This window comes from Balearica regulorum, chromosome 8 (assembly GCF_011004875.1).
Source record: "Balearica regulorum gibbericeps isolate bBalReg1 chromosome 8, bBalReg1.pri, whole genome shotgun sequence".
In the NCBI taxonomy this organism is placed as follows: domain Eukaryota; kingdom Metazoa; phylum Chordata; class Aves; order Gruiformes; family Gruidae; genus Balearica; species Balearica regulorum.
Window position 1 is genome coordinate 4,385,753 of NC_046191.1, and position 21,361 is coordinate 4,407,113.

General features: G+C 45.5%; 1 protein-coding gene across 1 annotated transcript; it reads left to right on the forward strand.

Annotated features, from left to right (window-relative positions):
• Positions 1-11,366: 11,366 nt before the first annotated feature.
• LOC104632734 (cytochrome P450 2J2) lies at positions 11,367-19,618 on the forward strand. The gene is made up of 9 exons (XM_010298704.2): positions 11,367-11,573; positions 13,192-13,354; positions 13,979-14,119; positions 15,757-15,917; positions 16,707-16,883; positions 17,438-17,579; positions 17,740-17,927; positions 18,834-18,972; positions 19,440-19,618. Exons 1-9 carry the CDS (start codon positions 11,367-11,369, stop codon positions 19,616-19,618), a joined length of 1,497 nt encoding a protein of 498 aa, XP_010297006.2.
• The last annotated feature ends 1,743 nt before the right edge of the window (positions 19,619-21,361 follow it).

The window sequence follows — 21,361 nt, forward strand, 5'->3', positions numbered from 1 at the left end:
TGACCCTTGGAGCACACCATTAGATACCAGCCTCCAGCTAGACTCTGTGCCACTTATCACAACCCTCTGGGCTCTGCCATTCAGCCAGTTGTCTACCCACCTCACTGACCACTCATCCAGCCCACACTTCCTAAGCTTGCTGATGAGGATGTTATGAGAGACAGTATCAAAAGCCTTGCTGAAGTCAATGTGTACAACATCTCCCTTCATCCACCCAGCTGTCATGCCATCACAGAAGGCTATCATCAGATTGGTCAGGCATGATTTCCCCTTGGTGAAACCATGTTGACCCCTCCCAATAACCTTCTCCTCCGCATGCTTATTGATAACCCCCAGAATAAGTTGTTCCATCATCTTTCCAGGGATGGAGGTGAGGCTGACTGGCCTCTAGTTTCCTGGGTCCCCCTTCTTGCCCTTTTTGAAGACTGGAGTGACATTGGCTTTCCTTCAGTCCTCAGGCACCTCTCCTGTTCTCCATGACCTTTCAAAGATGATTGAGAGTGGCCTAGCAATAACATCTGCCAGCTCCCTGAGCACTCGTGGGTGCATCCCATCAGGGCCCATAGATCTGTGGATGTCGAGTTTGCCTAGATGTTCTCTAACCTGATCCTCCTCGACCAAGGGAAGATCTTCCTTTTGCAAGACTTTCTCTCCTACCTCCAGGGTCTGGGTTTCCTGAGGGCCAACCTCAGCAATAAAGGCTGAAGCAAAGGCGGCATTCAGTAACTCTGCCTTCTCTGTATCCTCCATCACCAAGGCACTCACCTCATCCAGCAGCAGGCCCACATTTTCCCCAAGTCTTCCTTTTCCTGCTGATGTATTTGAAAAAGCCCTTCTTGGCCTTGACTTCCCCTGCCAGTTTTAATTCCAACTAGGCCTTAGCCTTCCTTGTTGCATCCCTACACACTCTGACTACATTCCTATATTCCTCCCAAGTGACTATTCCCTTTTTCCACATACTGTAAACTTCTTTCTTCCCTTTGAGTTTTTCCAGCAGCTCCTTGCTCATCCATGCAGGTCTCCTTCCTTCTTTGCTTGTCTTCCTATTCTTCAGGATTCAGTGATCTTGAGCTTGGAGGAAGTGGTGCTTGAATATTGACCAGGTCTCTTGGGCCCCCTTACCTTCTAGAACCTTAACCCATGGGATTCTCCCAAACAGGTCTTTGAAGAGGCCAAAGTTAGCTCTCCTGAAGTCCAGGGTTGCAATCCTGCTTACTGCCCTGCTCCTTCCACATAGGATCCTGAACTCCACCATCCCATGGTCACTGCAGCCAAGACTACCCCCAACCTTCAGATCTTCAACCAGTTCTTCTATGTTTGATAGTACAAGGTCCAGCAGCACCCCTCTCCTCATGGACTCCTCTACCAACTGTGACAAAAAGTTGTCATCAATGCTCTGCAGGAACCTCCTGGACTGTGCATGCTTGGCTGTGTTGCTTTTCCAGCAAATATCAGGGTCATTGAAGTCCCCCATGAGGACAAGGGACTGTGATTGTGAGGCTACTTCCAGCTGTCTGTAGAAGGCCTCATCAACTTCCTCTTCCTGATCAGGTGCCTGTAGTAAATACCCACAACAGCATCACACATATTAGCCTGCCCTTTAATCCTTACCCATAAGCTCTTGACTCTTTCTTCATCCACCCCTAGACGGAGCTTGATACATTCCAGTTGCTCTCTCACATAAAGAGCAACTCCACCACCTCGCCTTGCTGGCCCGTCTTTCCTAAAAAGTACGTAACCGTTCATGACAGCATTCAAGTCATGCAAGCTGTCCCACCATGTCTCTGTAATTGCAATGAGATCATGGCCCTGCGACCGCACACAGATCTCTAGTTCTTCCTGTTTGTTCCCCATGCTGTGTGCACTGATGTACATGCATTTTGGAGAGGTAATTGAGTGTGGAGGTTTCCCTGGAGGGGTGCAGGAGGGCCCACCATAGCCACACAATCCTTTGAGGTGGTTGGCTTTCTGGTTCTCGTCTTGGGAGGCAGTTACAGGACATTTGTCACTGCTCTGGTTAGCCTCCCCAGTTGTATGCAATGGCATGGGCTTTTCCATTTTGGACCCCACCCCCTGAATCCTTTAGTTTAAAGCCCACTTCACCAAGTTGGCCAGCCTGCTGCCAAAAATTCCCTTGCCTCTTCTAGACAGGTGGATCCCATCCCTCTCTAAGGTTGTAGTCAAAGAATTTCCCATTGTCATAAAAAACAAAACCCTCGTGATGGCGCCCGCTATGTAGTCAGGAGTTGATATACATTATACATCTATTTCTGGCTGCCCCCTTCCCTCCAACTGGTAGAATGGAGGAAAAGATAACTTGGGCACCAATGTTTTTCACTTGCACCCCCAGGACTTTATACTCTTCCGTGATTCTACCCAGGTTCCAGCTTGCAGTGTCATTCATGCCCACATGAAGGACTAGCAGTGGATAGTAGTCTGTGCTCTTGACAAGTTGTGGCACCCTCTTGGCAACATCTTGGATCTAGGCTCCCAGAAGGCAGCATACCTGTCATGAATCCCTGTCAGGTCAGCAGATGGGCACCTCGGTGCCCCTTAACAGAGAGTCTCCCACTACAAGCACTCGTCGTTTCTTTTTACAGTGTCCACTGTGTGCTGCTCGTACAATTTCTCCCTGCACATCTTGCTCATGGGTGTCTACTGCTGTTAAGGTTTCATATCTGGTTTTGGTTGTGAAGCTGGAGGGTGAAGACTGAAGTGGAGCCCTACTTTTGTGGGTCACCAGGGTCCAAGGTACCTCATTCTCTGTGGGGCCCACTACAGGTATTTGGTTATGAAACCACCTATCTATCTCTGTCTCAGCCCCCCTAATACTGCGCAGCCTTTCCACTGTTTCCTGCAACTCAAACACCTGATGTATCAAATCATCAACTTGTGCACATCATGTGCAGGTACTTACCTTTTCACCAGGAGCAGGGTCTGGGCACTCACTGCAACCTACCACCTGTACTGAAGTCTCCTTCTCTACCACTTCTGTCTGGGTGAATGCATCAGACATCTCAGGGGAGATGTTCTCTGTAGGAACGCTAGCTTTATCTCTGAGGCGAGTGCCACCATTTTGGTGGAGACCCAGAGCACTTCCCTGGGCTGTGGGCCTACAAGCAGATTACAGGGCCCTGCACTGTCGCTAGTGCTCCCTAGGGCCATTTAAATCTCCCGCGGTTGCTCCTGGCAAAGCCCAAGCCATGTCAGCCTCACACAGGTCACGTAGGCCTCGCTCGCAAGAGCTGCCAGTCCCTGTCTGGTCTCTCCGCTCTTCCTCAGGTTTTCCTGGCTCCAGGAACCCCTTATCCACCTTAATCTAGCACTTGGCCACAGGGCTTACCGTTGTCGTTGTGCGTTCCTCACCGACTGAGATTAAGGTACCCGAGTCAGTCCTCAGCCCGTGTTTGACCAGTCCGGAAAAAATTCTTAGTGATTACCAGACAATATTTTATTACAGCTAGATCAGAAGCTGGACTGGATTTGTCTCTGTAATTGTTGAGAGGCACAACTAAGCACTCTTCGAGGAACTCTCATTTCTGCTACAAAGACAGCACAAATTTGCTTCTCTCCAGGCCACCCAAAAAGTGATCTTTGATTTGTCAAAATAATCCTTTATGCAGAGGAATGGAGAGCTTGGAAGATATCCAAAAATGTGTTAATCTACACTTTTTAAATTTCTCTTTTTATGTAAGGAGGGGGGGCAACTAATAATAAGCTTGTAAATCATGTGGTTAAGTTTAAAGAAAAATGCTTTGGGAAAGTTTTCTAGCCTTCTGCAAGACATTTTGGTTTTATTCCTTCTGCCTCCACAAGACTTTTGCCTTCTACTGTTTGCCAGCAGGCAGAAGATAATCGGAAAAATTCTCCCAGTTCTGTCATAGCAAGGGACAATGGTGGAGTGCTTTCATTGTTATCTTTCTCGTAGAATGAGATCAGCCCCTCCATTTAGCTAAAGACAAGGCATCCACTTTTTCGTTCCAGATATGCTAAGCTATTTGTAAACAACAAGGGCTTTTGTCACATTCAAAATTAAGTTGAACACTTCATTGCATGTTCATGAGCCTTTGAATGTGCTCCACCTTTCAGGTAAAAGGGCTCCCAGAAAGTGTTTGGGGCAAAGGACACCCCAATTCCTGGTTTCCATGCAGGAAGACTTCCCTAGAAGGACTCGTACCAAGCCCTGGCCTTCCAGACTAAATGCAACATCTACTTTTAAAGGTTTATATTTAACAAGAGAATCTTGTTAAGACATGTACATGATGGGGAGAGAGCAACCTTTTGCAGCAGCCCCTCCTCTTGGTCTTGGCAGTGGCTTTATTTCAGGGTAATCTTCTGGCCACTTGGAGCTAAGCAGAAATGAGCTATAAATTTACTTCCAAGGGCAACTGTTTGGGCCATGGGATTTTAGGTACAAGAGGCCAGTCCAGCATGCTGAAGGCTTTACTTTTCAGCTAAGCATATTTTGACAAAAAGTTTATCCATTACCAACCTTGGTATAGCTCTCTCTGTTCTCAGAAAACAAAGGCCCTGTGTTCACAGCTAAATCCCCCCATACAAGCTTTTCCTTTAACTAAACAAAAGCCTGCTGAAGAAGAATGTTTCTCCCTTTGGGTAATGATGCATTCCCCTATGCTCATGGTATGCAATATTCCCTTAGTTCACTTATTTGGTTACTTTTTACAGTTCAGTTTCCATACGCTGCTGCTCATGTGTGATGCCAATGCTGCTGGTGATGAATTTCTTGCAGAGCTGACTTGAGCAATGTCTCTCTGAAGTAATCATTTTCTGTCTCCCCAGCATTTAGCTGAGTACATAGTCTCCAAGACCTTTCACCAACCATCCATCAGCAATGAGTTCAAGCTAAGCAAGACACTACCCTGTTCCAGAGGCTGAGCAAATCGCATGTCTATGTTGTAACTAATTATTACTATCTGCTGATTGTTTTTTAATGTGTCTGTTTTACAGGTAAACAGATTTGTCTTAGGAAGGCAAAGGTAATAATGATACTGGGTTTTATTCATTGCCTTCCTTCAGAGACTGAAAGGCTGAACACTGAAATAGGTGTCATTTAGCTGTACAGACAAGTCACTTGATCTTCATGCACAGACAGGATTGCTGGAAAAGATTGGGAAAGCCTGAAAAAATTGTGGAGCTTCCTAACACCTGACTCCATTAATGGATGACAGTATCCATTAATGGATGTGGTATCCAGCCTCCAATTCCTCATGAACCTTCCCATTTAAAATGGAACATTTTCTAATTGGCAGACTCCCTGGAAAAGCCGATTTCCGGTGCAAGGAGCCCACCACATAGACCCCACTTTCAGACAGCTCAAGAACATGAGCAATTTGTGATGTGCAACTCAACCTTATGATCCCAGGTGTAAATCTGAGCATGGGCATCTCACAGACATCTCAGCAATTGCTCGGCTAACTGTGATGCTGTTTGTGTACTTGTTGTATTGCAGAAGCACTCAGAGCTGTCTCAGAGCGCATGATCCATGGATCAAGGAGATGCAAAAAAACCCAGTGCTTGACCCAAAATGTTTATGACTGAAATAGCAGAAGGGTGGATGGAAGCACAGGAGACAGAAAAGCACTGCTCACTGGTACAATTTAGCTGCAATCAGGGGATTGCAGGAATGGAACAGACCCTGAAAAGCTCTTTCAGGCTTACAAAAGTTAAAATTCTTGAAGGGAGATGTCGTATGTGTATGCTGTAAGACAAAGCCATGGGCACATAGCACTGTTTAGGTGATGACCTCACCCACAGCACTCTTGCAATTTTTTGAACATGTTTTTAAAGAAATCTGAGTCTTGAAAACAAAAAGCTGTGGCTAGAGATATTCAGGACTGGCAGTGGCTGCCTTTAATTTAGCATGGCCAGCCTTGGAGACCTGACCCAGTGTGACTACCATCAAGGGCTCAGCAGTGTCCATACATAATGGTCCTGCACAGGGTGACAGTTTGGGTCTCCCATTCCTTGAGTTTTCTGCTTTGGAAGGACCCTTCCCCTTTTTCTTTCCAACACTGCAAAAAAGCAGCTTTCAGTGGAAATTTTACCATGGCCAGGTTTTCCTGCCTGCCCTGCCTGGACTGGGAGAGGGAGGAAGACCTTTACCTGCTGTTCGCTATCGGGCAAGGGGGCACCATGAAGGAAACAAGACCCAGGCGGCAGCTTTTTCGGCTGGATTTCAGTTTGCCTGCCGGGCTGGGGTTGCAGCTGGCTGGCCTGCTCTCCTTCCCTCCCACCGGCTCTCACTGAGAGCAGAACATGCCTTCTCCTGCTGATTTCTGCTTGCCATATTGATTGCAGCAGGGTATAATGGAGACAAGTCAGGCAGAAAGCCAGCCACCCTTGGGAATGATTAAAGAGCAAGCAGAAAAGGATAGAAGTGAAGAAAAACAGGCTGACACTTAGGACGTGGTGGATTTGGAGCAAATTATGCCCCTTTCGCCATCTCACCCCAGCCCAGTGCCCGGGACCGTGCAGTGGCACCTTTTTTCAGCTCTGCCCAAAAGCATCATATCGACCCCCGTGTACGCAGGGAACAAAATCCCCAGAACGTGTACAATATTCCTATTGTGCATGGATTTGCAGACTGATTATTCAGAGCGTAGCCAAGGAAAGGTAAGGCTATGACCCATTGTTTTCGTGCGATCAATTGAATACTGTCATTTGCATTTAAAACGCTCCGAATTCGCACTGTCAATATGCCAAACAGCTGCTCGGGCTTTTCAGCATTCCATGGTGACAATCACACTATCGTACATCATTGGCACCAGGATTTGCAATACTCTCAGTGTCAAAATTTTGTGGGGTTTTTTTTTTTTTTTTTTAAGAAAAAAAAATCCCCCCCCAAAATACCCAAACCTGTGAAAAATCCGCTTTGAAAATTATGGCGTTCGATGCTGCTAAGCAAGCCTTCACAGATGCCAACATATCAAAATTCATCTCTTTTCTTCCTCTCCTACAATTAAAAGGTAGTTAAGAAAGAGGCTGTTCCTGATAGATCCACCTTCTGTTTTCTCCTTTGTATGCGTATTATTCATTAGCAGTCTAATAAGAGTTTCAAAATGCTCTGTGTCTCTGCCAGCAGGGCATATGTATGTAGACATGTGCTTGTGACAGATAAGTACATAAACAGCATATTGGCACCAGAAAGACATCTGTGCCTAGAAAAACGCTTGTGATATGTACATAAATGACATTTTAGCTCTAGTCAAGTCCTTGTGGCTTTGAGAGGAATATGTGACTATACTCTTCTCTGTGCATACTGAAAAGGTGCATCTTAGAAAGGAGAGCATTTTAGAGGTTTATGGAGAGGCAGAGGAAGAGCTCGGATGCGGGAAGCTGCCCTGTGCGAACAGCCGGGGTTGCAGCCCCGGCTCTGCCAGGTTGCGGCAGACGGTGGCAGAGTCTTGCTGGGGGGATCGTGGGCGGCTGCCGCTGGCAGTGCCGCAAGCACAGCCCCCTCAGGGGAAAGCACCCAGTACCCCCGAAATCTGATTCGTTACGTCCGTATGGGGTCTGCCATGCGGGGTGGCATGGGGCTGGCAAAGGCGATGCAGACCCTGGCTGTGAAGGAATAAAATCTTGGCCCAAAGACCAAAAAGTCAGGGGGTGATCCAGGGTCTGGAGGCACAAGGAGTGCTCCCTGCAGCTCATAATGCCTCAGTTTACCCATTCATGGTGGCAGTTGCCTGCCTTATAGCTTTAATTACTGCTGGAAATTTTGTTGTGGCCAGGAGGCAATAGGTGAGAGGTCTGTGGGAGTCCCAGGAAAACCTGGCAAATATTTGCATTTAGTCTTAGGCAGGAGAGAGAGAAGATGCAAAATTGGAGGCAGTTTAGTATTAACCACACAAGCACAGCAGTAAATATTGCCTCGGCTCCCTGATTTCAGGGCACGGAGTCAGACTCCCAGGGATATTTGGGCCCTGAGCTCCCATGGGAACACTTAGGTCCCAGTGAAATCACCCCAAGTGGGGAACTTAAGCTTAAGGACTGGGTTCCAGCATGTCTCTCCTGAGTTTGGTCCTGGAGGTACAGGTGCCTCAGCACTTTCCATTCCTATCCTTCTGCAATTACAAATCTCCTGTACATTTCACTTGATACAGTAAAGCAAATCCTAAAAGGAAATGAGTGTCCAAAGCAGCCATTGCCTCCAGGTCCTTCGGGACTCACCCGGGCTGGATCACAAAACAGCAGCTGCACCTGCGTGAAAGCCCGCTGGGACGTGGCCTTAACGTACACATTGGGGTGGTCGCTGCTGTTCACCAGCTTGCCCGTGGTGAAAATGGCATCACTCATTTGGGTCTGACATAACAAGGCAAGAAGCAGCAAAATATTCCTTGATGTAAGTCAGGATGGGTCCTCGGACTTTGCTGGAGCCTGTCAGTTGACGTGACCTGAGCACGTGGCTCCCCGGGTGGGTGGGTGTCTCACACCTCCAGTGGGGTGGATGGAACCACAGTGGTGGATGAGCTGTTACTTGCCTGAAAAAAAGTGTTTGAGGGGGGAAATTGTCTCCAGTCATTCTCATTTTGCATGTGATTTTTCCTACATATGTTTCTAATCATTAAGAAATTCTGTAGCTTAAATAATGCTCTGAAAGTACGGTAACTGTTGGACTACATTCTGTTGTAACCTTATTGAATTTCACTTCTCTGGAAAAAATAATGGGATACTATATCTTGAAAAACAAATGGTAATTGCATTTTTAACAGAATGTTTCTCTTTGTGTTTCAAAACCTTCTGCACACAGTTAGACATCTAGCCAGGGAAGAAGGTACAAAGCATATGGGCCAATTTCTGTCTGTTGGCTGTTCAAGATGCCTTAATATTCAAGCAGTGATGTGTGTGTGTGTCCATGCAATATGGCACAATTTATCTACCCAGTATCCATGAGCTCAGGTGAGTTGATCAAAAAGTTGTGTACTGGGGTCAGAAGAGGTATTCAAGGAGGAATTGGGGAAGGTGGGTTTACATCCTGCTCCCTATTAGATGTGTAGGTGTACATCCTTATCTCATATTAATTTACATTTTGGCTATTTGGACCAGAGAAGAACAATGTTCCTGTGTTCGTGGTGCCAGCCAGAGGCACGAGTTCATCTTCCAGGTGAGCAGGATCTTACAGCTAAGGGTTTTGTCGAGAATGCAAAAATAAGAATTGTCCAACACCTTTGTAATGCCCATGCGCTGCAGCGATGTGACTTCCTCAGTGCTTTGGGGGTCTGCACATCACCATGTGCTGGGAACTGATTTGATTAAAGCCTGAGACCCAAAATAACATCATTGCAATACAGTTTGGTAACACGCTGGTGTTATTGTCTACTAAGGTTAGGAGAGCCCTGGTAATACTGGAATGCTCTTCCCTAATTTTTAGTAAATCTAGCGTGCTAAGGACTTTGTGAAGAGATGCATTTGGACATGTGAAGCTACAAGACAAAGTAATAGGCTTGAGGTTTCTGACTGACAAGACACATGTGAGTACATGCAAAATGTGCTCCTCCTGCTAAAAATAACATTTCTCCTGTCAACCACGATGCATCCACCCCCACAACACCACCCAGAAGAACACATTAACACCTTGGCTTTGCACGTAGCCTGATTCACAGCAGCCACAAGTGGTAGAGGGATCTGCACTCTGTGTGCGTGCTGACAAATCATATGGCATAGCGAAGAACAGAGGAGTGAAACTGGGCTAGCAGAAGTTGACGCCTTATCATCACAGTCCCTTTGAGCATGCTGTAGGCTGACACCTCCACCAACCGAGTCATCTCCCCGATGCCAGGATGAAGAGCATGAGCCCACTATCCTGATTTAGCCTCTGATAAGCGAGGCTTGGCTTGCTACACCGGGAAGCGTGGAATAGGTGCATTGATGCAAATGGTACAGGAGCGTCACGGGCGCACCAGCACGGGGACAAGCAAAGCGTGTCCAACCACTGCTGCTCACAGCTGTGCTACAGTGACAAGTAAAATATAAGTTATAGACCAGTGATGTGAGATGTTTCTCCCATTACTGCTCCCCATTTGGTGCCTAATACCATCCAGAATGTGTAAATAATATTTCAAACCAAGAAGTGTTGGGTTGCAAGTAGGTATTGCCCTTAAAAAGGACTCCTGCAATATTTAAGGTGCAGGTCTGTCATACAGCCTGTGTGTGCTTCTGCTGGCACTGCAGTCACCAAGGTAATGAAAGACATGGACAACAAAGCTTTTAAAAGTGGTGAAAGACTAAAGAATAGCAAAATTTTCCCCAATTATTATTTCCTGTGAAAAGTTGCACTTTTTTTCCTGAAAAATTAAAACTTTCTGGAAAAATGTGAAAGACAACAAAGATTTACCATTCTTCTGAACTTCTCACCATAACTTCTAGGAAAATCATTATTGACAATTTTGCTTCAGTATAAATTTAGATTGTTTGCAAAGTAAATCTCTGAAAGGAAACAAAAAAAAAGAGAAGACCTGGAAACAAGTTGTAGCTAAAATATTGGCAGGCGATGCAAGGTTGATTCATGGTCACGGAGATCACTGTCAGTCCACTGCAGCCTTCCCCCAGGACAGCATGAAGCTTTATTCAAAGGAGATTTTCTGAAAACCCAGGAGATTTAAATGCATAAATTCCAATCTCTCCTTTAGCTGGCAAGCACATGAGCCTAAGTTCTCACTCTGGAAATTAAGCTCCTTTAACTCTAGTCTAAGTGGCTGGGCAGAGCCCTGGGCTCTCGCAGTGCTTCCCTTGTCCGAACACCTGATGACTCTGGTAAAGCTGGGCAGGCTTTGGTGGATGCTGAAGGCATCCGGTCCTTTGCAGATGGTGCTTAGCACTTAACAGGATCAGCCCCTTAGTGATTTGTATGGTGTCCATCACCTCAGATGCCTTAGCGTTTTTTAAATTATGCAATGCCCACCATAGGTAATTAGCCAAGTAAGCTGCTTTGTCCTAACCTCAAATGTTTGTAATGCTTATAATCCTGGTGAGGTGTCTGTATAAAGGAGCACCTTGTTAAGGGCAGAAGGCAGGAATATTCTTCCATAAGAAAATTAGGGAGTTGACAGAGATGTAAAGCTAAAGGATTGCAAGATTGCTTTTTTTTTTTTTTTTTTTTTTTTTTGGCCAAATATTTGAGGTTTTGGAGATCCTGGTGTTTAAACTTAGTTATTCAGCAGGTGGTCTGGAAGTAGCTGTACATGAGAAAGCAGCTCACCCATGGCAAGTCCTGTCCCCAGTAAGCTATCAGCATCTTAGCTTGTTTTGTTTTCTTTCTCGTCCTTTCTTCCATTCCTGTTTTAGCAAATATAACACCAGCATCAAGTACCTTCTTGGGATGAAAATCTGTGAGTTCATCAGCCAAGATGGAGCTTCAGTTTTGGCCTGATTTGGTTTTACTCTTGGAAAAGCTGAACAGTCGGATGCTCCTGGTGATTCTGGTCACATTTCTTTTGATGATTGACCTTGTGAAAAGGAGACGTCCCAGGAATTTCCCTCCAGGGCCACAGCTCTTTCCTCTTGTGGGAACCTTTGTGGACTTTAAGCAGCCCCTCCATCTTGCACTGCAGAAGGTAAGAGCTCCGCGGACATTTCTCCTACTAACAATATTTTACCTCTTCAGTGACTTTTGTCACCAAATCTGAGAAGCGAGGGCAGCCTCCAAAGAACTAGCTATATAATAACTAGGTATGAGAGACAACCCTTCTTGGTTTTATCTCTTACTGTCACCTCCTCTTCCATGGGAGTAGGAAGGTCCAATGGGAAAGAAACCTGTAATGGAGGAAGACCTAGATGTTCTTCCTCTTTCTTCCCATCTGACCATGATCATTGTCTGCTGGAGCCCATGAAGGGTTTGGAGGGACTGGGCCAGGCTGGTGGAGGTATGGCAAGTGCTGTGTGAGAAATTAACTGTTTGGACTGTGAACATCACCTCTGGAAATTGTATTGTCATTGTCTTTGCTCAGAGGCCAACGATTTGTCCCATTACAACTGAAAGAAACATTTAAGACCCTGAGTTAACCACCCTTGTGGCTTCTTCTGTGTCACAGAAAGAGACAGTGATTGCTCTGGAAAGGTTTCCAGAGCTTTGACTCCCACCAGAGCCAATGAAAGAGAGGTATTATATACATGCTGAGTATGCTTCTCTGAAAAAGTGAAAGGAAAAGTTTTGACTTGCTGGGTGCAAGTAGCCTTTCTGGTGACTATTTATCGCTTGCTTTTACTTAGCAGGCTGACACCAGCCTATCATCTGCCCTGGGTTTTCACAGGCCACTAGCACGGGTGTCCCCTCTGGGAACCCTTGGGGAAGGCTGATGCAGCGTGCTCAGGATATTTTTCACTATACACAATTATTATTAATAAAATTAGGTGCATTCATTGACATGTGCACAATGACTGAGACACCCATTTGGCCCCAGACTGGTTTCCTGAGTCACCACGGCAGTTCGGGGTGACCATGTGTGCCTTTTCAGGTAGACTCATACTGGGAGGAGGATGGCCTGAACCCCTTGGCGGAGTGGGGCCCAAGACATGGTATGATCACCCTTTGCTCTGATACATCAGGGACTTGAATGCTGCACAGGAGACACTAATGCCAGAAAAGTCCATGCAAGAAAAATAGCTATAATTTAGCCATAAATTTATTCAGGCTTAAAATTAGAAGTAGGTTTCTAGACATTAGCAGTTGGAGCTACTTTCTAAATGGGATAGCTGGAGCAAGAAACCACACTACTTTAAACACAAAGTTGATGAAAGGGATTATTTGTTGTGCTTTGCCCTCAACAGCAAGAGCTTGGGCATGGTGACCCAGGTGCTGCCTTCACCTCTTGTACTCTTCTTGTGAAGAAGAGGGATGGAGCAGGTGCCCATAAGTTACCAAGCAAGTAATGTCCTTCTTACAAGTTAAATTGATGCAACCGCCTGGTGAAACTCAGCTCATACCTGCTAAAAAATATGAGCAAATCACCTCTCCCATACTACAGCTCTCTAGCATTTTTATGCCATCTCCAGCCTTCATGGAACAGTTTAGGTTGGATGGGACCTGCAGACTTAAGTTTGCGTTTTTCTTAAGTCCCCTTGCTCCAAGCAGGACTAAATTCAAAGTTACATGTCATTGCTGGAGGTCTCGTCCTGGTGAGTCTTGAAAATCTCTACCTTCTTGCTCTCAGAGTTCAATGAACTCTCTTTCAGCTTACTGGTCGGTATGGGAACATCTTCAGCGTGCAGTTTGGAAGTCTGACTTTTGTGGTAGTCAACGGGTACCAGATGGTGAGAGAAGCTCTTGTCCACCAGGCTGAAATATTTACAGATCGTCCAAATATTCCACTCCTCCAAGAAATATTTAGAGGCTTTGGTAAGAACAGCTACCAGGATTTGGGTACAAATTTTTCATCTATTTATTTGCAATGATGACAATTAGAGTGAAAGAAACAGGTTGAATTTGACCCTTGCTAACTGCACTCAAAAAAGCTAGCACAGAGGAAGGCAAGAACTGAATTCAGTATAATAATCTCACAGGTGTATGTTTTAATCTCTCTGGGATTTAAGGTTGATGATGGGACCAAAGTCAAGTCTTGATGAAAGAGGAGAAATAAATGCAAGCTGCCCAGCGATCGACACAGTTGAAGAGTTTTCCCCTTGGTTTTAATTTCTCCTTCACTTTTTCTCCCCTGGTTGCATATAGCTCCAGAGACGGGGGTATGGTGTTCCTGCCTGCAGCTCTGCCAACAGCGTGATAGTACTTATAGTATTTTGGCTTACACCTTTTTTTCCCACGCAAAGTGACAAAGTAGCAGATTAAAGCAAATCCATAAAGCTAGATCTTTAGCATAAGCCAATTACTCTTGAATTTTAATTCCCAGGCAAAGCTATAGTTTTTCAATGTCTGCAGGATTTGTTTGCTTTGGATTGGGTTTTTTGTTCAAGACTAATACGTGACCCAGAGCGAGGTTTGTTCACTTGTTTTTTCCACCTACAGGGCTCATATCATCAAATGGGCATATATGGAGGCAACAGAGAAAGTTTGCTTCAGCAACACTGAAAAGCATTGCTGTAAGTTTTGAGGAAAAAGTGCAAGAGGAGAGCCGGTACCTTGTGGAGACGATCGAGGAGGAGAAAGGTGGGCAGTTAAGGTACAGCACCATGCCCAAAGCTTCCAGCTAAACGAACGATGAGAAGTAAAACTCTTACTCTGACGCAGCTCCTAACATGCAAAACATTTCTTCAACAGCTCAAATCTCTATCTTACACTTCCAGACTGCGCATTTAGCACTTCCTTTAGACCTCAGGCCTACTATTTTAGCTCTTCCTTATTAATATTAAGCAAATATATATATATAGGTGTTTATTAAAACTTGCATGTCTATATGGCTAAGAAAGTCTCTCCTGTATTCTGTGAAGGAATTAACGCAGCTCTCCTGCTATCAGGCACATATGCTCAGAGGCTTAGTTAACCTCTGCTTGTCCTTGGTTTTGCAAAGTATTTTAAAACTTGTTTAGTCAGGCTTTCCTTTTGTATCGTGCACAGATGAAGCATGTGCCTTGCTCTTTTATGGTCCAGCTTTTAAGAACTGCCAGAGGGATATTAGTAAGAATAATTTGTATGTTGGTACATGGGTGATGTTGCTCTTCAGCTTTAAATAGAAGCAGATGGGGTTTAGCTAGTTCTATGGAGCTATATATAGTAAACAAGAAAGATCTAAATAGGAATTGTGAAATTATATACTGAACTTGCTCCATTTTAATTGCTGTTGCACTGAACAGGCCAAATACTTCGTGTTGCCAATTGATTATAGTCCTTTATAGTCCTAATCAATAAACTAATTAAGCTGCTGGTTTGGGCCTTTCTTCCCATTAGTAATGACAAATAGTGATCATGTCCATCACTCTAATATCTGAGCACCAGCCCAGTTTAATTACTTTCTTGAAGAGTGGAGAGATCAGCAGTACTGTGCACAGTGCCTTGCATTTCAAAGTGATGCTCCCCAGCGTAGCGACCGCAGCTCGAGGCTGGACTGGGTTCGTTACTGATATTAGTCTTTCATATCATGGCAAGTAGCTCTCCAGGCTGCCTAAATGTGCCCTAGGAGATGATGGTCTCTGCTCACTAGCTCTCCCAAGGAACATAGATGTGATGAACGTCACACCACACTTGGGTCTTTTAGGAGCTATGTGCATCACATCTATGTGCCATAGGAGCTATTGCTGCATCTTATAGGTGGCCACAGAGACTTGCAATCCTCAGCCCTCTCCCATCCCACGTGATTTATTTGTGATGGACAGTTAAAGGTCAGTGCAATGGCATTTTTGCAGTGTGGTTAGATGTGAACTCTCTGCCCCAGGCTAAGCTTTGAGGGACCCTCTCCTGGTGTTTAAAACTGGCACCAAAACCGTGTTGGAGCATGCAAACCCGACAGCCATACCGTGGCATGCTCCCAGTCAATTTCCCTGGAAAACAGTTCAAGCCCTGCTTCAGCAGCTCTGTGCTAACGTCGGTGTGTGCCAGCAGCCTGGACTGGAGACGGGAGGGGATGTTCTCAGAGAAAGGATGTCATGGTACCCAATATCCAGCCTCCAACGGGATGCTGGAGGTGATGGGGACCCCAGGACATGGCTGTAGCCTTAGCATCACCATGGGTAAAAAGTAGGTGAGGTCTCACCCCAGCTTCACAACTGTCAATACGGTAGGGAATGTGGTTTTGACTGAGACTTTAAAGAAAGAAAAAGGAAAGCTGTCTTTCATTTTGTTTCCTCCAGGACAACCATTTGACCCTCATTACAAAATTAATAGCGCTGTTTCAAACATCATCTGTTCCATAACTTTTGGGAACCGCTTTGACTACCATGACAACCGTTTCCAGGAATTACTGCACTCACTGGCTGAAACGCTGCTACTCATCGGAAGTTTCTGGGGCCAGGTAAAGCTGGTCAGATGCTTTTCTAGCTTCAGCTGCACATAAGAGCTTGGAAACTGGAGTCTCTAAGGCACCCATGTAATCTGCTTTTCCCAGTAGGAAAAGAATCATGTCATAAGGGAAATGACCACAAGTATTGTTTTACACTGGGTTTATACACAAAAATCCATCAGGAAAGCAAGGAAGCAAGTTAGAATTATTGAGGCACATGGAGAAAAAACACTGCAGGTTTGTAAAACCAATCTTATGCCCAACATAGCTGAAGAGCAATGAAAAAACCTTAAAAATATCTGTGCTTCTACAAACAGAAGAGTCAATTAGTAGCACTCAGTGAAAATTCCCTTTTCCCCCATCCCTTTCCCAACCAGTTTCTCAAATGACTTTTATTTATGACAAAACTGTCTGAGAGTGCAGATTTATAACTTGAGTAGGTGGATTTGGAGACAGCTTCTGAATGGCTGCACACCATGGGCCAGGTCTGATCCCTGTCCCCTCCATGGACCCCAGCACTAAGGGGCTCCTCTGCATCCACACCCGGTTTCTGACTCCAGTGACCACTTCACATTAGGTGACAGCTTTGGCCACGCAATATTAAAGAGCTTTATCAGCAGAAAACATCTTATCTTGTTTGTACTGTTTACATCTGTGTAACTAAATTGACCTTTGTAGCAAAACTGATTTTTTTTTCCTGGTAGCAAGTGGAGCTAATAAATTGCACTATCATCTGAACTGTGACACATGCTTTTTTTTAACTCAAGAAATGCTCTTTTACTCTGTTTGATTTCTTGCCAGCTGTATAATGCTTTTCCTTTGGTCATGAGATGGCTACCAGGACCCTTTAGGAAAATCTTCAGGCACTGGGAGAAACTTCAATATTTTGTGAAGGGAGTGATTGCAAAGCACAAGGAGGATTTGGACCAGTCCGAGGCAGGAGATTACATTGACTGTTACCTGAAGGAAATAGAAAAAGTAAGAGAGAAATACCTAAAGCCACCTGAAGTTTAACCCAAGAAATGAGCAGATGAGACTCAAAGCTGTTTTATCACAGGAGCCCGTGCCTCCCGCGTTGCCTTCTCCTCCCTACCTCTTCCACATCAAACTTTTTAGCAACAGCAGGAGCCTGATCACTTTGTAAACACACAGATTTATTTTTTTTCCATTTGAAAGTATTTACACTTTGTCTTCTTCCATTTTTCGTTCTGTCATGCGGCGTAGGAGGACTCTCGGGGAACGTGTTCATGTTTCTATGAGAGCTTGCAGGCCTGTGTTTGCTATTGTGAAACTTCACATTTAAAAACACTACCTGCTTTCAAAAGTCACTCTACAGCAAACAGAGTGTCTTTCAAAAAGTAGTCCACAGGGCTTGAAATTCAATGAAAGTAAGGGGTAGAAATTTCCAAGTCCAGGGGAGATGGGTAATAAAATAGCAGTGGGACTTGACTTATGGATGGATGGTTTTGGATTAGGTTCTCAAAAGCTTCTCCTCCCTAATGAGAGTTTTCATTGCCATACTTTTCCCCAAGTTTAAGGGTGACACCAGCTCATATTTCCATGAGGAAAACCTGCTGTGCTCCACCCTGGACCTCTTCTTAACTGGGACTGAGACAACGGCAACCGCCATCCGCTGGGCTCTGCTCTACATGGCCGCATACCCCCACATTCAGGGTAAGGCCACTGATGGGTCCTTCATTTAGCCCAAAAACAGAGAAGTGAAACTCAAAAACCAAAGTTATTTCCAGCTTTACCACATGTTGGACATGCCTATGCCCCGCTTTTCTTATTGGGAACCTTTTGACCACAGGTCTCTTTTTCTCACTTTCCATAGAGAAAGTGCAGCTCGAAATCGACACAGTGATTGGCCAGTCCCGCCAACCCATGATGGCCGACAAAGAGAACATGCCCTACACCAGGGCAGTGCTGAGCGAGGTCCTACGGATGGGTAACGTTGTGCCACTGGGGGTGCCCAGGATGTCCACCAGCAACACCACCCTGGCTGGCTACCACCTGCCCAAAGTACGTGGAGACCACGAGCCCTCCCATTGCCCCACCAAAGAGAGGTCTTCATGGCCCAAGTCCCAAATCTCATCTGGAGGGTAACCAATCAGCGGGATCTTACGGACATATCACACTCATATGGAAAATACAAGCCCTCCTGAGGGATGCTGTAGGGCTTTTATGGGTCACAGCTCCTTACGGAGGAGAACCGTGAGATCCTACAGTGTTGGTCATAATTTTCAGTTTTACAAATGTTATACAAGGCACCCTCCAGGCATTATGGAAATACAGGGCCAAGAAACATACGAAAGCAAACAGTTTGGGTTTATTAATTCCACAGAGTATTAAAGATCATTTATTAAAAGTAGCACTTGATAAAAGCCAGGTAATAGGTGTTGATGTGTACACATTGTTTTGGCATTATGAAAAAGAAAATACGAGATTTAGATATATCTAGTCACTTCCATGTATTTGTTTGTTTGCATCAAGGAAAATTAAAAATAAAAAAATCTGGGCATTTTGCTCCACACTGATTAAAATATTTTCCTTTTTCTGATGGACGATGTTGAGATAAATCAGATCAGGTTTTTTTAAAATGGATCAGTTGAAAATTATTTGGTTAAATTGCTTCAAATTCCTATGGGAACACAATGTTATGGATTTTAAGATGGTTTATATTAATATCACCAGTGACAGCAGCACAAAGTACGGATCAACGCCAGGGTGATATATAGAAGAGCACAGAAGTGAACAATCCTGTAGGCTTTCACCCTCATTTAATTATGTAGCTTAAGAAAAAACATTTTGCCCTTAAAAAAAATAGTAGTTTACATTGTATGTGGAACAGAGCTAATAATAAACTAGTCTGACAACACGTTGGCTCTTCTCCTTTGCGTAATCGCCCATTTTCTCCACCTCTTGCAGGGCACCACCCTGATGACCAGCCTGACTTCGATAATGTTCGACAAAAACGTGTGGGAGACTCCAGACACCTTTAATCCCGAACATTTCCTGGAAAACGGCCAGTACAGGAGGCGGGAGGCTTTCCTGCCCTTCTCTGCAGGTAGGATGATGGATAGGGAGATGGTTTTCCTTTTTGCAATGTTTGGGGTTTTTTCCCCAAGACACCCCCTTCAAAGCAGGGGGTACTGCTCCTTGTCCAGCTTTCAGCCCATCCCCACAGTGAAAATCCCAGTAACAGTTAATACTGATGGCTCAGAGCAGGAGGGAAATCAATTTGTTATCACAGGATGAAAAAATAAGGTTTTTTTCCTCTTGCACAAGCTGTGTAAATGTTTTTTTTTTTTCACCAACTTTCCCCTCTTCATCTACCCTAACAGCCGTCGCAGTTTGCTCAGCAGTAAACTTCTGGGGAAGGTTTCTGCAAAATGTGTGGGTGAACATTGCCACCTAACCTTTCGAGGAAGAAAAGCTCCCACAGCCTGTGCAATGCGGCGTGTGCGAGAGGAGCCTGAGAGGTGGTTGAAGCTCGCTTGGGACTCACTGGGGTTGTTTTTGCTCCTTTTCTAGGCAAGCGGGCTTGTCCCGGGGAGCAGCTTGCCAGGACTGAGCTCTTCATCTTCTTTGCAGCCCTCCTGCAGAAGTTCACCTTCCGGGCACCGGCGGCTGCTGCAGTGACCTTCGCCTTCACGCTCAGCCTCACGCGCTGTCCCAAGCCCTTCCAGATCCGTGCGCTGCCTCGTGACTGAGGCCGGTGTAGGCCACCCCCCCATCCCCCCTTGCTTCAGCCCTCCGCAAGCCAGAAAGTGTCCCTTCTCCCATCCACCCCATAGATTTTAGGCCAGAATGATGGGTCATGGACGTCTAGCACCCACCAAACATGCAGGTAGCAGTGGGAAGGGCAGGAGGGCCACATCCTGCACACTGCAACAAGGGCAATCCTTGGCACTCTTCCCTTCACCTCCTGGCTCCTCCCCTCTATCAGTTTGACAAAATGCATGAATTTTAAAGCCTTATTACTTAATGTCTGCCATTAGCACCTCCCAGGAAGGTGTCTGCCAGCTGCAGAACCATGGGCACAGTTGAGTCCACAGTGGCTCTTCCATAGGGGCTATATCCACCACCCAGAGACCATTTAGCAACCCATAAATCCCAACGCTGCAGCACCCTGAATGGCCATGGGCTGTGTTTTCTGAGTTCTCCCTGGTCAGTGAGGGCAGCTGCCCTTGGACGTACAAGCTCTGGGTTCATGCCTCAGCACCAGTTTGGACTTCCAGGTGGCCATGGCCAATCCTGAGGCCCAGGTGGCCTCGGCCTCAGTTTGGTGTGCGTTGTCCACACCACTATGTTGCCACTTTGCAATGGAAAGAGAGATCATTGCAGCAGGAGCATGCAGTTTTTTAATCTCATACATATGTGGAAGTTTTAATTAGGAGGCCACAGGGTGGTAGAAGCAGCGTCTACTGTAGGCCAGCCCACGTGGGATGGCATGAGGAGCCATGCCTCCAGGTTGTGAATGGCTGTAAAAATGCAGTATTGCAATTCCATGAGCGGGAAAGGTTTATCCAAAAAGGTTTGTGCTAGTAAAGTACACAACAGGGAAAAAAAAAAAAAATTGCAAAAAAAGAATTACATGCGGTTGCTCAGGAGTAGTTTAGCTGAAGCTCAACAGAATGAGAAGCAGCAGAGAGTGTCAGAAGGGTCATGCCCACTGCGGCTCACCGCTGGCCATCAGGAAGGAAATGGTGACGCGGAGGTTTTGTGCTGGGAAGTCACAAGCTCGCCTGCTTCCCTTCCGCTTCTGGCAAAGATTTGTGGCCATTCACTATGGCATGTCCGTAGCGTGGGGCCGAGGAGGTGGGTCAGGCATGGCACCCTCTGTGCTGGAGACACTGCTTCTGCCAGTACTGGGGTCTCTTTGGAAAAGAGTTAATTAAATATGCAACTTGTAGAGAATTTTTCCATATATACGTGACCAAGCATTAATGGTTAGAGATGTCAGCTTCTGTGTGCTTTTATTTGGAATTTAGTCCCAGCAAAGATATTTTTTTTTTTCTTCTCACCTTTCATGAGTGACTTTTCTACGTGCATGTAGGATACTGAATAGTTAACAGGAAAACAGGATTAAATCAAGTTTCACTTCCACTGGCTTTAGCCTCCATCTCTGGCAATAACCGCCTTTGCTGCATTACAAAGCAATCGCTGTGCAGTGGCAGATTTATGCCACATGGGAGAGTCCTCTGCACGTCACATCCCTGCCACACCGGGCACACAGGGATTTTGTCAATGAGCCGTCCTTCTAACTGATCATTTTAATCCTATTGCATTTTTAATTCATGTTTCACAGTTATAGGCTCCCGTAGTTTTGTTGTTTGGGGTTTTTTTCTGAAAGAGAAAACATAAAAGGTCTGGGGACTTTTTTCACCTATAAAGTTTCCAAAGCTATTCAGGACTAGACACTGGTTTCTCTCCATTTTTATTACTCGCTCTGG

Coding starts and splice junctions, on each gene's coding strand:
- LOC104632734 (XM_010298704.2), top strand. CDS start 11,367: ATGGAGCTTCAGTTTTGGCCTGATTTGGTTTTACTCTTGGAAAAGCTG. Junction 11,574..13,191: donor TCCATCTTGCACTGCAGAAG/GTAAGAGCTCCG, acceptor ACTCTCTTTCAG/CTTACTGGTCGGTATGGGAA. Junction 16,884..17,437: donor ACCTGAAGGAAATAGAAAAA/GTAAGAGAGAAA, acceptor CTTTTCCCCAAG/TTTAAGGGTGACACCAGCTC.